Below are 16,117 nucleotides of genomic sequence, written 5' to 3'. Positions count from 1 at the left end.
ACCCTCACAACAGAATGACAGTTTTAACAAATATGTAAAAATATATATTTTTTATAAAAGTTACACACTGCAGCTTTAATTTCACTCAGGAGAGGACGGGTCAGGAGGGACGTGGTAACAGATACCTGTACTTTAAAAGCAAGTCAAGGTAAAACTGTGTGGACTGGCTGCTGTCCAGACAGGAGGCTCTTTTTTATTATCATTTTATAAAGTTTGTTTGAACTTCTGTCAGTAATAAATATATTGTTTTTGTTGTGTAATTGTAAAAAGAGCAAAGACAGCGAAATCCCTATAGATTCCCTGGAACGATGCTAACTAGCTTGTCATTGAACACAGTGTTGCTCACCTTTTTCACTGGGACGGGGAGGAAGAGGGTTTATGCTGGTATGTGGTTAGAGCTGCTGCTGACTGACTCATCTGTTGTTAAGTGGTAAAAGGCACAGGGAAGAGTTAAATATATGAATATCTTGGCATTTCTTTTCTTTAATTCATTAAATGCTATGGAGGCCAACAGTAGTCTGTAGCTAAGCTAACTATGCTAAACTATGCGGGGTTGATAATCTCACACAGTCTACTCACCTGTCTTGGATAAAAACTGGGTTACAAATAGACACTTTTGTATTTTTTTGAAAACCTGACTAGCATAGTAACTGCCACAGTCACGGTGAAGCTCCAAGCAGGAAGGAACCATTTAACGCAGATAGGGGGGTTCAGGGCAAATACGGATATGTGCTTTTTAGTTTGGGAGGGGAGCATTTAATTTTTATTACTAAAAACAAATGTAAAAACATTATATGATTAATTTTGTAGTCGACAGGGCCCCCAATTTTTTCTATTTCTATAAAACAAACAAAAAAAAACCAAACTATTTTGTGGGGTGACTCCTGTCGGTCGAGGGGCCTTGGAATGGTCCTAACTTTTCCCCCCTTTACGGCCCCTGGACACGACTGAAAATGTCCAGCAGAGGACAGAGCGGTGGCTCGCCCAGGGCAGCAGCGCCCCTAGCCCCCAAGATCAGCTGTATTCATCATCATCATCATCATCATCTCTTTATTCCAGACTCATAAGAAGGTCTGCAGTAAAAACATAAACAAGATAATAAAAATTAAAACACAGAATAATTAAACCTGAAAGCAACCTTGTCTGGACTGGTGATGACTTTTGGATCAATGTAGGGGGCGCCCTTGAGCCAAATTCCAATATAATAGCATTGGCCTCTTTAGAGGTGAACAAAGGTCATACATCTCCAGTTTGGTGTAAATCAGATGATTCATGTATGATTTAGAGACAACCGTATGGTGAGGGGATTCTGCCACGCCCACATGGTTCAGCCAGCGTTTACTCCAGTGGTGTCAACAGGGGGTCCTGGAGCCCCGGCATCCTGGATGCCCACCCGCTCCACCGAAACTGGTCAAGGTTGGAAATCCTGTCACACCAACATGTCTTCTGTGTCTGGACAGTTTCATTCTGATTAGATGAAAAGGGTCAGAGACCATTTACAGTAAAACCTGACACTTCCTGTTAGCAGGGGGCGTGGCTTAAGTGATGTCATCATTTGACCACTGGGCATTGTGGACAGGCCTAATAAATAATATAATATTGTTTTGTGAAAGAACCTGTTTGATTGTGTGGTGGGATGGGGCTCCACCCTCCTCCTCTGCGCAGCGTTGATTGGTGGGCGGGGCAGGTGGGCGGGGCAGAGGCTGTTATAGTTGGGCAGGTCGCTGCAAGGTGTGTGTGTCTGTTTCTCCCACTGCTGCTACTTGTTGGCTTGTGTTCTTGATCGGCTCGTCTGAGATCCGTCGCTCTGCTGGTGTTACCGGCTGCGGCTGGAGGTTGTTGCTTCCATCCAGTCCTCGCCTGCTGACCGGCTCCCTCCCGGGTTATGCTGCGGTTAACCGTTCCTGCTCAGCCTGCTGACCGTGGTCTGAAGACACAGGGGAGGTCTTCCTCCAGGGCCGAAGTGAAGTCTACTTCGGGGTTAACTCCCGGTTAACTTTTAATAGCTCCAGCTAACAGGTGAAAGCTGCAGACTTTTCTTAAGTCGTCTACACTCACTCCGCCTCACATACCGTCTCCCACTCGCTCCTCAAGCGTGCCGGTTTCAGCACACAGCGCCCCCTTTAGACCGGAGGACGGCTGCCACGCGTCTCACCCACCCACACACAACATCAGACCTCTCACTGAGCAAATCATCACATACAGTGGAGGCACTTTCCACAACCCTGTTTCCACTCCTTGGCAGCTGATTGTGTTTTGGAGCTGCGGCGCTTCGGAGGCTCTGCTGTCTTGTATCGTTTGTTTGGACGGGGCGTTTCTCCCTGGCCCTGTTGGAGGGCATCTGGAACTGGACATGACTATTTGTTCCACTGTTTGAAGTGTTTTAAGAGAATTGTTAATAAAAATATTGTGTATGATTCAGTTTGTGTTCTGGTGCATCTTGTTTAACTTTTAAAAGAATCTCCCCCTCCTGGTCACAATTGGTAGAACAGTCATGAGACTCCGGTCCGGGTTTGACTCCCCACAGCATGCTGCATGCCGGTAGGGTTAGGGCTGGTCTATGTTAGATGTACTTAAATGACATTAATTCATCTCTCGTGCAGGACAGTGGACCAGTTATATTAGCTGCACTTGTTAGCTTGAAAGAAGTTGAATGGAGGAAGAAGTCTTTAATTTTTCAAAATAAAAAACTTTGCTAATGTAACCAAAGAACAGAATTTACTCGGGTTCAGATAGCAGTTTAGTATCAACCAGTTATGTTTATTACAAGTTACTGGACTGAAACACATCCAACTTCGTCATACAGTTTTCTTGGAAAACTAACAAAAGAAAAAACATTTAGATCGTAAGGAATCCTTTCAGGGTCCTTGGTAAAAAAAAAAATTAAAAGAAGCTGGCCAGCAAAAAAAACAAAAAGTTCATATAGAGCTCTACATCTAAATAACCTACAGCTTTATTATTGTATTATTTTTACATCTACAGTAAATATTTCCCAAATAAAGTTGATTAGAAATAATTGTGGATCCTTTAACATCCAACTCCACCCAGTCAACCCAGAACCTCCACCTCAGGAACCAGAGTAGCTCAGGTTCCACCGGGACAGAAGCTGCTGCCTCCTGTCAGCTCTTCCTCCTCCTCCTCTTCCTCCCCACAGCAGATATTGATCATCATCCCGAAGCTCCATCAGCTCAAATCGACCCGCGGGTCCAGATCACCTTGGAGGAGAGCTGATGGGGGGGAATGTCTATGCAGTGTGTGTGTGTGTGTGTGTGTGTGTGTGTGCACCCAGTCCAGGATGTTCCCTCCCCCCAGAGGTGTGACATGGTGACGAAGCAGAAGGATGGAGGTCACTAAGCATAGACATGAATACTAGACGCCTCACTGAGCGCTGAGTCGTAGGTAACAGCGTCCGCCATCTTGTATGTGGCCAGCAGATCGGAGCTCCTTCAGTCCTGTTCTGTGTGTTTCAACCGTTTTACGAAACAAACTGGATTCACCATCACCTTCCCCAGGTAAGGATGAAAGATCAGAATTACTTTGCAGCCAGAAACTCGCTTCTAAACAACCGAGAAATATTTCCTATGTAGCTAAATTGGCCCGAAATAACCGCTGATTGTTAGCATAGCAGCTAACGTTTTCACACTGTTTTCTAATGAGAGCTGATGAGAAACCGCTGTTAGAGGAGAAGTTCATTAGAAACCAGAGGATTTAGTGAGGAAAGATCAGTCAGGATCAGAGCTGGAGCTGCTGCTCTTCAGTCTGTTTCCAGCTCAGCTTCTCCATGTCGGTATTTAGCTATAAAGATGCTACGAGTCAGAGCCCAACATGCTGAAAATGGCTTGTTATGAAGGTGAAGGAAACATATATGTATTTTCACTTTTGGATCATTTCTCTTTTATCCTCGGCTTCAGCCTGAGAACCAGGACGTCTCAGAAGTCATTGAGTTCTCCCAGTGAGACCAGCAGACTGAAGCCTGTGACCAGTGCTCCCAGTATAACAAATAAATGTTTTATTCTTTCACTTTGTGTATTTTTAAATATCTCAATCTGTTAGAATTATTTTCACTCTTTGCTGTCAATAGCAGAGTTGATGTATACAGTAATAAATATTTTTCTCTGGAAAAAAGTAAGAAAATATGTAGTTTAATGTTTGACAATGACTGATTTATAAATCAAAAGTCATTTCTCTATAATGTATTAAAAAATAAATACAAGAAAATTATCTGTTTCTTGTCTTGAAACGTTAAAATGTACATTAAATTATGGAATTATGTAAATATGTTCTTTAATAAAACACTGTAAAAGTGTGTTCATCAATGTTAATATGAAAATTATCAGAATACTTTCTATCAAATAAAAACATTGTGCTCCCCTGCCAGCATGCCTAGGTGGGCCCCATGTGGGAGGAAAGGAGGGCTGATATATGGGTCCCATATATCAACCCACATGTAGGCCCATGTGGGTTTGCCCTACATGGGCCTACATGGACAAACCCATGTGGGGCCATCATGGAACCTGCGGACAAACCTATGTGGGACCCATATATCAGCCCTCCTTTCCCCCCACATGGGGCCCACCTAGGCATGGAGAAATACCCCAAAACAATTAAATAATCACATCAAAAGTTAGAAACTCTCTTTAGTCATTTCTTGGATTGCCAAATATATTAATGTGTGTGAGAAAATGTGTCAATGACAGGAATTAATTTAAAATACTTCGTCGAACGGCACTTTGTGAAGTTCGGTCCATTTACTGGCACATATGCCACATTCAATATGGCGGACGCTGTTACGTATCGCAGCAACGGGCCGAAGCGCCTCATGAGGCGTCTACGTATTCATGCCTATGTCACTAAGCTGGAGCCACCAGGTGAGGCAACTTCCTATGGCACTTTCAAAGTAAAAGTCTCCCATGTCTCAAGGATGACGTTAATGTGGCCGGTCACAGTGGATCCGGATGGTTGCCATGGTGACTTGTGTAAATGCAAAGAGGAGTGGGTACTGTCGACACCAGAAGCGTTTCTGCAGCTGATTACTGATAATGAGGATATTATCGATCACCTGTGATAGGAAGTGGCAGTGCTGAGCCAACTGAGCGCGCTCAGAGTGCCCGGTTCTGCTGATGCTGTTCAGATCTGAACTGCATCAAGGTCAACAGCCAGAAGAGTGCTACCATGGCAACAGGTTATAAAAACAGCAGCGCAGAGAAGCGGACACCGCCATGTTGTGAGTGACAGCTTGGTTTAAAAAACTGAGATCTAAAAATTAGAGTTCAAATGAGAGTGCTGGAGTCCGACACCAACAAGTCCAACTTGGTAGTGAGTAATAATTAATAACTGATAATAACTAATAGCTGATAATAACTGATAATAACCAATAATAACTGATAATAACTAATAATATCTGATAATAACCGATAATAACTGATAATAACCGATAACTGCATCAAAAATAAACATTTACAATGCAGGAAAGTCACGTTCAGTGATTTTACTGATTTCAAGCTGAGGTTCTGAACTGAAACCCGGTTCTGTTTGGACCCAAAGCAGCAGCACCTCCAGGGGAAGCTCCTCCCACCAAAAGGGGGCGGAGTCACCGCCTAATTGGATCGGGTCCGACCTGCTCTCTGGTACCTGCAGGGACTCTTACGGGTTCTGAAGCCACAGATGAGAAACTGAACCAGGATCTGGACCGGTTCTGACTGATGTTGCTCCTTCTGACCATTTAGAATCAGAACCAGAACCCAGCATGAACACCACCTCTGGTCCAACAGAACCAGAACCTGCAGACGTCTCCTGGGCTTCCAGAACCATCACAGCAACTAAATGGGTTTAAGCAGCTGTATTATGGGTTAGAACCAGTCCAGAACCAGAACTTTCAATTTCCCTCCAGCTTCAGTTTTCATCTAAATATTCCAGATGATGAATGTCAGCCGGGTCAGAACCTGAGAACTCCTGGTTCTGGTGTACCCAGTCCAGAGGGAAACAGGTCCAATCATGATCATCTAGAGATGAGCAGGCAGAACCGGAACCAGTTCCAACCCGACCACCAGGGTTCTGCAGGGTTATATAGCACCAGGTTCTTCTGCAGGCAGGACTTCCCTCTGGTTCTGGTCGACCCAAACTGAAGTTTTCTGTAACAGAACCAGATGGATTCAGTAGAGCTTCTGACCCGTTAAAGGTTCTGGAGAAATAAAGGTCCAAAGACCAAACAAAAAAATCAGCTGACAATGTCTGAAGCCCTAACAGAACCAGTTCTGGATCGGTTCTGGTTCTGCAAAGTCGGGCTGCAGAGAGGAGGAGCTGAGCTGCTTAATTATTCATTATTAGTGATCCAAGATGATGAAAAATTACCCGCAGCTTGTTGTCGTTAGGTTCCGATTCGGTTCTGTTGTCTCTGCAGAACCGCTTCTGGAGTTCTAAACAGCAGAACTTAGAACGCAGTTCGGTTTGACCTGCAGAACCCAGAGAAAGTTCTGGTTCTGAGCAGTAAACAGTAAAAATAAAAACATGATTAAAGTCTTTATTACTGTTGCTATGATATGACGTCATGTCTATAAACGGGTCACGCGGTTCGGTTCGACTCAGATCAGTTCTAAACTCAGCTGCTGACCTCAGGCTTTTATTGTGAAAGTCTTGGCGCAGACCAGCAGCCGGAAGCAGAGAAGCTTCTGAACTGTTTGGACTGTCAGAGCTCCGAACTCACCTGAGGAACAGGTGCGACCAGAACCCGGTAAGCCAACCTGCCCAGTGCCGGGCTCAGCAGCGGTCCGGTTTGGGTTTCGGTGCTGCCGGTGGTCCGAACCTGCTGCTAACAGAGCTAATCTGTACAGAACCCGCTCCGGTTCGGTTCCATTCGGATTTGGACCGGCTCTGTCAGCCTGTAGAATAAGGAGGGGCAGCAGAATCTCGGAACCATCACTGAGCGGAGTTCGCAGCGAGTTTGGTTCTGTTTGGACCCGTTCCGTTCGTGACCTACTTTCTGTTTCGATCCAGTCCGGCTGAACCGAACCTGGTCCGGTTCAGGTTTTGTGCTGACATAGTAAACCTGTCTGGGCCGAAACTTCGGTGCCGGGTCAGAACCGGTTCAAGCCGGGGAGGGGGATCACATTAAAGGTCAGAGTGTGACGTCAGAGCGATTTAGAGTGAAGAGCGTTTCATAGCTCGTGACGTCACAGATTATTGTGACCGGTCAGAACTCAAAAGGTTCTGACCGGTCCGTTCAACAGAACCGATCCAAAAGTTTGGGTCCAAAGGGATATGATGTGACGGCTCACAGAACCCAGAGGTTCTGGTTCTGGTCCTGGGCGGTCGCGTGGCGCCCCCTGCTGGTCAGGTGACGTACTGCAGCAGGTGGAGGGATCTGATTGGCTGCTCCGGGTCACCTACTCTGATGCTTCTGGTTCTGTGCGGTCCGCAGGTCCGGTGCGCTGCCGTCATGGCTTTGATCTCACTGGATGACCTGGAGGGATTGGACGACGAGCAGCTGGACGATGACATCACCGACAACGTCGAGCCAATGGGGGACGAGGACGGCCTGCTGAGCCACTGGCAGGCGGTGGCCAGCACCCACCAGGTGTCTGTCCCTGCAGGTGAGGGGGCGGGGCCACACGCACCTCCAATCAGAGGCCTGCTGAGGGGGCGGGGCCAAACACTCATCCAATCAGAGGCCTGTTTTCTCTCTGTTCCAGAAATGACAGGGCCGATCCAGGAAATGACCCGGAACCGCCAGCAGAGGGAGCCGCTGCCCTTCGTCCTGATCTCCCGCCATGAGAAGGTACAGACCGTAACGGGAACCCCTGGTTCTGTGTAGCTGTTGCCGTGGTGACGGCCTTTGTGTGTCCAGATGGGCGAGGTTCTGTATGAGGAGCGGCGGTACCCGGCCGGGTTCTGGGTGAGCGCACGGCGCGGCGAGGATCTGTACGAACAGAGCATCTCCCTCGCCTTCATGAAGCTGATGCGCTTCATCTGCAAGGAGAACTCTGCAGGTGAGGCCCCGCCTTCATACCTGTCAGCTGGCGCACGCGATGACATCACAGCGTCTCTGTGGTCGCAGGGCGCTACCTGGGCATGACCGTACCTGTGGTCAGCAGCGTCCAGGTGATGGAGGACGGCGAGACGTTTGAGAAGAGTGTGGAGACGGCATTCTTCCTTCCCTCAGAGTTCCAGAGTAGCGCGCCGAGCTCCCTCGACCCAGACATCAGCGTCACCTACCGGGAGCCAATCAGAGTGATTGCCAGGTAAGCCCCGCCCCTTCTGCTGCGGGACGTCATCTGACCCGCCCCTGACTCTCTGATTATGTGCAGGACGTTTTACGGGACGACCACGGAGCAGACGGTGGGCTGGCAAATACGCGTCCTGCGAGAGCTGCTCGACCCCGGTGACCCCATCGTCCACGGCGACCGCTACATGGTCGCAGTGTACGACAATCCTGGAGCGCCGCAGCGCCGCAACGAGATCTGGTTCATCCGCAGAGAGCAGTAGGCTCCGCCCAGAGCTCACCTTGTCGATGGACCAATCAGAACACTCTTTTGTAAACCGTTGCTTGTCATTGGCTCTCACGTACGGGAAATTTCATCTGATTGGTTGCTGCTGGAAGCAGCTTTAACTTCCTTCTCCCAGACAGTCTGACATCACCTCCTTTTCTCCAATATAGTGAAGTCACTTCCTGATTGATGTTGGGTTCCAAGTCCCTCCAACACAATGGCATCACTTCCTGCTAGCGGCACATTACTTCCTGTACTCAAGTTTTTATTTTTAAGTGTTAAAATCTTGGGAGGCGGAGCTTGATCCACAGAGCTCCGCCTCTCTGATGCATTCAATGTCTGTTCATGAAATCTGAATTTTGTTTTTTTTCCTTTTTCATTTAAAAATATTTCAACAAATTTGGCTGTATGTTGAGTTCCTCTACCTGCAGTCAGGGGGCGCTGCTGCTCACCCACACCAGCTGTGGAGCATTTCCATGGAAACAGGATATCAGCAAAACACATGAAACCAAAGCAAATTTATTTACAAAAACAGCTGACGTCCAACAGTGAACGTCACCTGGACAGGTAAAACAGGTAAAACAGGAAGCATCTGAGGGACCGATGAGAAGTAAACAGGAAGGGGCGGGGCTGTGACGTCATCAGGTCAGATCAGGTCCGCCACTACAGAGAAAACCAGAGAAGGTATTAATGTGGAAACAGCCGATGGGAGCAGAGCCATCAGTGTTGCTATGGAAACGGGCCGGTACCATTCATGGGCATCTCGTCGATTTGGGTCGAGTAGTACTGCTCGATGTCCCGCAGGATCCGGATGTCGTCGTTTTTCACAAAGTTGATGGCCACGCCCTTCCTGCCGTATCGACCCGAACGGCCAATCCTGGGAGAGACAACAGGCCACATGACTAATCAGAACCGGTCAGAACCTCAGACCTGTTCTGCAGCAGGCATAATGTTTTGCCCAAGGGGTCGCTGCGCCGCGGCCTACCTGTGGATGTAGAGCTCTCGGTTGTTGGGCAGGTCGTAGTTGATGATTAGCGACACCTGGGGGACGTCCAGACCACGCGCCCACACGTCTGTGGAGATCAGGACCCGGCTGGGGACACGGGGGACACGGGTCAGTGGGGACAGGTCTACCAGTCTCCCCCTGTCTGCCTCATTCTCCCCCAGTCTCCTCCCAGTCTCACCTGGCGCCAGACCTGAACTCCTTCATGATAGACTCTCTCTCTTTCTGTGGCATGTCTCCGTGCATCGACGACACGGTGAAGTTTGCCTCCCTCATCTTCTCCGTCAGCCAGTCCACCTGCAGCAGAAACACGCTAACTACATTTCCCATCAGGCTTTGGTCCATACTGATGCTGTATGCCACGATAGCCCACAGGGGGCGCTTCATTAGTATTCCACAGATCCGATGCAGCGTGAGGTTAGACGTGCAAAAAGCTGCTGGCTAACGATGATTAGCATTGGTTTTAGCTAAATATCAAATCAACGGGATGCAGCACTTTCCTACGCTATGATAAGTAGATCACAAGGTCAGGAAAAACTTTTAAGAAAAAATATCGAGGGAGAGGGAAGTAGCTCAGTTATGCTAGCTTGACTTTGACACAACGTGTAGATATGCTAAGGAATTTGGTTAAAAATTTTACTAATTAGCTAATCTATCACAGTGTTAGCTTAGATAATAGCAGCAGTAGCTAATCCACCACTGTTAGCTTAGATAATAGCAGCAGTAGCTAATCCACCACTGTTAGCTTAGATAATAGCAGCAGTAGCTAATCCACCACTGTTAGCTTAGATAATAGCAGCAGTAGCTAATCTACCACAATTACAAAATAAACATCAAGCCTGAAAAAATAAACCCAACAGACTGAATGTTCTGTTCTTTGTGTAGAAATGTTTGAGTGTTTTTTTAATGGCGTCAGTTGCTATGGCGACGTGACTGTGCGTAGTGTAGTCTACATACAGTGAGGAAAAAGTGTTTTTTTTTGTCCGTTTTTTTAGTGTCATTTTTTGCTGTACTGCGGAGATCTGATTTAAATAATATTAAATATTAAATAGTATTAATATAAAATAAATAATACTGATTAAATAGTCGCTCTGCTAGCGGCTCTGCTGTTACGGATGGGAAGGTAAACAAAAGTCTTAATGAGCCCAATTTCTGGATGTAAACAGAAATGTGGGGTAGGTCTCCGTGGCAACCAGAAATGTTTCAGCCTCTGCCTCCGTGAAATTCTCTTTGCTCTCTGGTCACTAAACAACAGCAGCAGTGTGTCTGACCTTCCTCTTGGTGTTGCAGAAGATGACGGCCTGTGTGATGGTCAGCGTGTCGTAAAGGTCACACAGGGTGTCGAACTTCCACTCCTCTCTCTCCACGGCGACGAAGAACTGCTTGATGCCCTCCAGGGTCAGCTCATCACTGGGGGAAAGAGGCTGGGTCAGTCCATGTCCAACAGAACAAGCAGGTTCTGATAATCTCAGGTTCTCAGTTTGTTCCAGAATCAGAGGAGCTGGAACTGGTTCTGGTTCAGCAGTAGGAATATGCAACTAGGGCTGAAACGATTCCTCGAATGATTCGAGTACCTCGATTACTAAAATTCCTCGAGGAAAATTTACCTGCCTCGAAGCTTCGTTAATTTATGTTTTATTAGTTAGCGCACCGTGTTCCGGCCGGGACTTCATTTGCGTTGCGCGGAGCTCTCACTTCCGCCTCTGAGTTGTTGACAAAAGCTAAGTCTCAGCGGCATAAAGTCCAATCTTCAAGATTGGCCCGTGGGGATTTTATGGATTGATGATAATGCCCGACTTTTTATCGTTTTTGGGGAACCAATAAGCATCCTTAAAATGACTGGGGGAATGCCTGGAGTACGGCAGCATTTCTCCTCCGGGGCTGCTGGTTGAAAGCGAACGGCGGGAAGAGCGCTGAGGTGAGCGGATAGACTGAACAGGGCGGGCGGCTGAGTAGCTGATGCTTACCGTGTAAATGTAGCTTTACCGACGAACCGCACAATAAATTTCATATCCCGGTCAGAAGAAACGGGTGGCGGAGCGCATCGTACATGGCTGGTAGATGAGTTTCTGAGTGTGACCAGTGAAGGTGTCGTAAATATCCCGTATTGCTTCCCCCCGTGTTCGTCCCCCGGTCTAACGGTTCGTCAGTCCGCTGGTCTATTTCCTCCCCTCCACCCTATCTTACGTTCGTTCATTCGCCCTCTCCTCCCACTCCAGGCGGCATTTCCCGTATTTTCAAACCCAAAGCGTGACAGGTTAGGTGGCAAGGTGAGTTTAATTAATCTATTAAACTCACTGAAGATGAATACATAAACTAAAAGCTGGATTGTAGACATTTTTATAAGCATATTTGTGAGCCTTCCTCTTTGTTATTAAATTCAATATAATTTCAGATTTTTCTATAACTTTTCTTCTGGTTAACTTAGAAAGTGAGCTATTATTGTTACAGGTTAGTTTTCTAAACTACAAAAAAGCAACTGTTAGGGATGCTCAAATATGAAAAATTGGACTGATATTGATATCTGATAGTAACACCGGTATTATGCCAGATTTACCAATATTTCATTTTATAATTTTTTTTATCCGATTACTCGATTAATCGTAAGAATAATCGATAGATTACTCGATTACTAAAATATTTGTTTACAACAGCCCTATATGCAACCCAGATTTCCCAGCTAACCGCCACGTTGATGGAGCGGCCGCCATCGCAGCAGATAGCAGCGCAGCTCAGAGCTCGTTACAAAGGCAGGTCCAAAAACACCAATCATCTGGACCCGGTTCTGGTTTGATCGTCTTGAGGTCAGCGGGGGATAAAAGCGTGCAGTAAAAATCTTTTGGGATTTAATGACCCCGCCTCTTAAGACCACAGGGTTGAACCACCAAACCTGGAGCAGAAAAATAATCTGCAAACTGAGAGAAACAGAATCGATTCACTTTACCACCTGAAACGACGCAGGAGGAAAGGCAGGAGCCAACTTATTGTTTTCATTCATTTAACCCGCTTCGCACATCTACAGGCTCCAACTGGACCAGAACCAGTTCTGACCCAGTGCTGGTCTGCATTCTGGTTCAGTAATGACCCAGCTGCAATAGTTTTTTGCAACAATTTTTTCTGTTTCCTGTCTGGACCCAAAGTTCTAGTGCCAAATCATCAGAACTGGCCCAGTTTCAGACTCACCGCTTGACCAGGATCCGAATCGGGTCGGTCATGAACTTATTGGTCATCTCCAGGATCTCGTGAGGCAGCGTGGCGCTGATCAGAACCACCTGGGTGGCAGGAGGCAGGTAGCGGTACACATCGTAGATCTGCTCCTTGAACCCTGCCGGGACAGCCGCCGTTAGCATGGATTAGCATAGAGAGGCTAGCTGCTGTTAACTTGCTAGGCCATGTTAATTGTAGGGACAGCCACCTTTAACATGGGTTAGCATGGAGGGACAGCCTCAGTTAGCATGGGGTTAGCATGGAGGGACAGCCACCTTTAACATGGGTTAGCATGGAGGGACAGCCTCAGTTAGCGTGCCAACTGTTCTCCCTCACCCACCTTTGTTCAGCATCTCATCGGCTTCGTCCAGAACCAGCATCTTGATGGCTCGGGTTCTCAAGCTGCGGCGCCGGATCATATCTGCAGGAACAGGTGAGGGGTCAGAGGGGGCGGGGCCTCGGCCAAAGCTCCGCCTGCTCCCAGACTCACCGAAGACGCGTCCCGGCGTGCCGGCCACCACGTGCTGCCCGTAGTCCAGCTTCCTGATGTCCTCGCCCACGTTGGTGCCACCGATGCAGGAGTGGCACTGGACGTTCATGTAGTCGCCCAGCGCCAGCAGCACCTGCACAGGTGAGACCACCGGCCAATCAGAGTGCGTCACAGACAACACTCACCTGGAGGACGGAAGAGGCGGACCTACCTTCTGGATCTGTCCCGCCAGCTCCCGAGTCGGAGCCAGGATCAGAGCTTGGGTCTCCCTCACCTGCAGAGAGAGCAAAGAGGTCGGAACTGGGTCGAAACAGAACCAAAGCAGAATCGGGTCGGAATCGGGCCACTGACCTGGATGTCCAAACACTGCAGCACAGAGATGCAGAAGGTGGCGGTTTTCCCCGTCCCAGACTGAGACCTGCACAGAGCGGAGAGCAGCGTTAGTCACCATGACGACGGGCGGCGCCGGTGATGAGCTGGGCGTCTTACTGAGCGATGACATCACGGCCTTTGATGATCTGCTTGATGGCTCTCTGCTGGATGGCCGACGGCTTCTCGAAGCCTGGAACACAGAACCGGGTCAGAACCAGGACCAGAACCAGAACCGAAACCAAGACTAGAACCAGAACCAAGACTAGAACCAGAACCAGAACCAAGACGAGGACCAGAACCGAAACCAAGACTAGAACCAGTACCAGAACCAAGACGAGAACTAGAACCGGAACCAAGACTAGAACCAGAACCAAGACTAGAACCAGAACAAGAACCAAGACTAGAACCAAAACCAGAACTAGAATCAGGATCAAGACTAGAACCAGAACCAAGACTGGAACCAGAACCAGGAGTGGAACCAGTTAGGTCCAGTCTCTGGTCCACACCGTGCTTTAGCATCATTTAACATCTGGACAGTAAATATTCTGTCGCTGCTAACGCTAGTTAGCACCAAAACAAACAAACTCCACCAGTTTTCCTCCTTTGAACCAGAAACAGCTGAACGCAGCGTTAGCTCCCAGCGTCCTGATGCTAGCTGTACCGGGACCCCTGGCCTGCCTCCGTCCGTTAGTACTGCGGTGTTCCCGCCAGACTCCGTTGAAATTTCTGCCAATTTCACAGCAGCAACGCTGGTCCCAACATGCTACCGGGAGTCGGTCCCTGGTTATCGGTAGAAGCAGCCCCTGTTCTCCCATGACCGCGTTTTGTCCGAACCGCGATGTTAGTGGAGCGGGTTTCTCCGACCCACCCTCCTCCGCAAAAAGTCCGCACAAATTAATAACTTTTCCTTCCACCAGAATATCTGCGGTTCATCCGTCTTTAATCCGGTTCCTAGAGGTTCGGTTTCCTGCAGGTTGACCAATTTCACCAGAAAAAGAACCTTAGCATTAGCATCCCGAGCTAACTCCACAGTAGGCCGCAGACCAGCCCCGATCGTACCGTAGGCGTATATCCCGCGGAGCAGGTCCTCCCGGAGACCCATCGTGTCGAAGGTGGGGGTAACATCCACCTCCTCGCTGGTCTCAAACTCCACCTTAGTCATGTCCTCCTCCTTTAGGAGCCTCTTCCTGCCCTGTACCCCGGCAGCAGCCATCGATATGCGGGTTTCTGCTTCGGCTGAAATTCGGTGAATCAGGTTAAAAGACGACCCGTCACAACGCTCAACTAACTGCTAACACTAGCCCACGTGTCGCCTAGATGACGTATATAAGGGACGTAAGCAGGCTATTTTTAAAAAACTTTATTTAAACAATGTAAATACAAACGAGTAAGGCAATTACAACAGTGCAACATAGTAAAGGCAGATTTAGAAATGGAATACAAGGTAATATTGAAAAAAATAAAATAAAATAAATAATAAAATAACTAAAATAGCAACAAGGGGATTCATATGTTAGGATTAACATACATCGGTGGGCAATTCCATTAATAATTCAGTCAGGTATTCATATGACTCAATACATTTCAGAGATTTCAAATATAACTGGAACTCAGATTAAAAAATGTTAAAAACTGGGGATGATCTCAGCACTCTTTGTTTATGAATAAAGAATTTTCCCAAACAAAATATTAGGTTACAGCAGAGTTCTATTGTTTTGTTTTTTAATAACACTCCAAAAGTTACCATATCTCTAGAAACACATTTAGGAAGATAAAAATTGGTTTCATGAGTTTTTCTGTTAGACTTTATATCCTTTGCGCTGTTTCAAGTGTCAGAGGTATGGTCACATTGCAGCAAAGATGTGCTAAATGTGGTGAAGATCATCAATATGATGAATGTTCAGTTGAAATGTAACTGAGGTGGTCAGCATAATGTAGCATATGGAGGTTGTGAAGCAAGGAAAAGGCAGCAGAAATACAACAGCTGAAAGTAGTTAAAAACGTTTATTATGCAGAGGCAGCAACAAGTGTTCAAGAAAAAAGAACGTCTTCTAGTCCAATCAAAGAACAATGTCAGGAATGGAGATCACAATGGATACATTTATTTTATTCATGGGTTATGTTATTAACTGCACTGATCAAGTGAAGCAGAAAACTGAAAAAATATAAATTATAGTGAAAGGTGCAGAGAAATATTTTTGCTGTGAAGGATTTATCTTGGGAGTTAATAAATAAAAGAGTTGAAATGGATGGAAAACAAGGTGGAGGAAGAATTTAATGATTATTTTACAATGGAACACAAGAAGTTTATTAGCAAAGGGTCAAGAATTTAAAGGATATTTAAATTATTTGGAAAATAAACCAGATATTTGTGTTCAAGAAATGTGGCCTAAACCAGTTAGATTTTGTGATAGCAGGATATGATAGTATTAGAAGAGATAGGAAACAAGAAAGTGGAGGAGTAATATTTATTAAACAAGGAATAAAGTATAGATTTTAGGAGAAGGAGCAACATTAGAATGGTTTCTTTATTAATCTGGATTAATAAAGAAAGTATTAAAA

The 16,117-nt window shown here is 46.8% G+C and overlaps 2 protein-coding genes across 4 annotated transcripts; one reads left to right on the top strand and one right to left on the bottom strand.

Moving 5' to 3' along the window:
- Window positions 1-3,388: 3,388 nt before the first annotated feature.
- soul4 (heme-binding protein soul4) lies at window positions 3,389-8,882 on the top strand. Of its 3 annotated transcripts, none has more exons than XM_088007055.1 (6): window positions 3,389-3,512; window positions 7,418-7,589; window positions 7,689-7,774; window positions 7,844-7,985; window positions 8,054-8,237; window positions 8,304-8,882. In XM_088007055.1, the coding sequence occupies exons 2-6, from the start codon at window positions 7,436-7,438 to the stop codon at window positions 8,479-8,481; spliced, it is 744 nt and encodes a 247-aa protein (XP_087863181.1). In that variant the 5' UTR covers window positions 3,389-3,512; window positions 7,418-7,435; the 3' UTR covers window positions 8,482-8,882. The 3 variants fall into 3 exon arrangements, with proteins under 3 accessions (XP_087863181.1, XP_014833545.2, XP_087863183.1); XM_014978059.2 differs by lacking the exon at window positions 3,389-3,512 and adding an exon at window positions 6,612-6,730; XM_088007057.1 differs by lacking the exon at window positions 3,389-3,512 and adding an exon at window positions 6,768-7,333.
- Window positions 8,883-8,986: 104 nt separating this feature from the next.
- eif4a3 (eukaryotic translation initiation factor 4A3) lies at window positions 8,987-14,879 on the bottom strand. The gene is made up of 12 exons (XM_014978058.2): window positions 14,615-14,879; window positions 13,673-13,745; window positions 13,535-13,601; window positions 13,395-13,457; window positions 13,184-13,316; window positions 13,034-13,114; window positions 12,670-12,811; window positions 10,758-10,896; window positions 9,668-9,783; window positions 9,469-9,576; window positions 9,233-9,360; window positions 8,987-9,146 (listed from the first exon to the last, which is right to left on the bottom strand). The coding sequence occupies exons 1-12, from the start codon at window positions 14,766-14,768 to the stop codon at window positions 9,130-9,132; spliced, it is 1,221 nt and encodes a 406-aa protein (XP_014833544.1). The 5' UTR covers window positions 14,769-14,879; the 3' UTR covers window positions 8,987-9,129.
- Window positions 14,880-16,117: the final 1,238 nt, after the last annotated feature.

This window comes from Poecilia mexicana, unplaced genomic scaffold (assembly GCF_051168715.1).
Source record: "Poecilia mexicana isolate PSO_F unplaced genomic scaffold, ASM5116871v1 scaffold_1, whole genome shotgun sequence".
NCBI lineage: Eukaryota > Metazoa > Chordata > Actinopteri > Cyprinodontiformes > Poeciliidae > Poecilia > Poecilia mexicana.
Note: the sequence above shows the minus strand (reverse complement) of the source record. Positions and strands in the feature narration are given on the sequence as shown.

Excerpts from the sequence above, each read along its gene's own strand:
- eif4a3 (XM_014978058.2), bottom strand. The coding sequence starts at position 14,768 with ATGGCTGCTGCCGGGGTACAGGGCAGGAAGAGGCTCCTAAAGGAGGAG. Across the intron at positions 9,784-10,757 it reads TCTGCAACACCAAGAGGAAG|GTGGACTGGCTGACGGAGAA; the intron begins GTCAGACACACT and ends TTTCTGCTGCAG. Across the intron at positions 9,577-9,667 it reads GAGTTCAGGTCTGGCGCCAG|CCGGGTCCTGATCTCCACAG; the intron begins GTGAGACTGGGA and ends CCGTGTCCCCAG.
- soul4 (XM_088007055.1), top strand. The coding sequence starts at position 7,436 with ATGGCTTTGATCTCACTGGATGACCTGGAGGGATTGGACGACGAGCAG. Across the intron at positions 7,986-8,053 it reads CTGCAAGGAGAACTCTGCAG|GGCGCTACCTGGGCATGACC; the intron begins GTGAGGCCCCGC and ends CTGTGGTCGCAG. Across the intron at positions 8,238-8,303 it reads CCAATCAGAGTGATTGCCAG|GACGTTTTACGGGACGACCA; the intron begins GTAAGCCCCGCC and ends GATTATGTGCAG.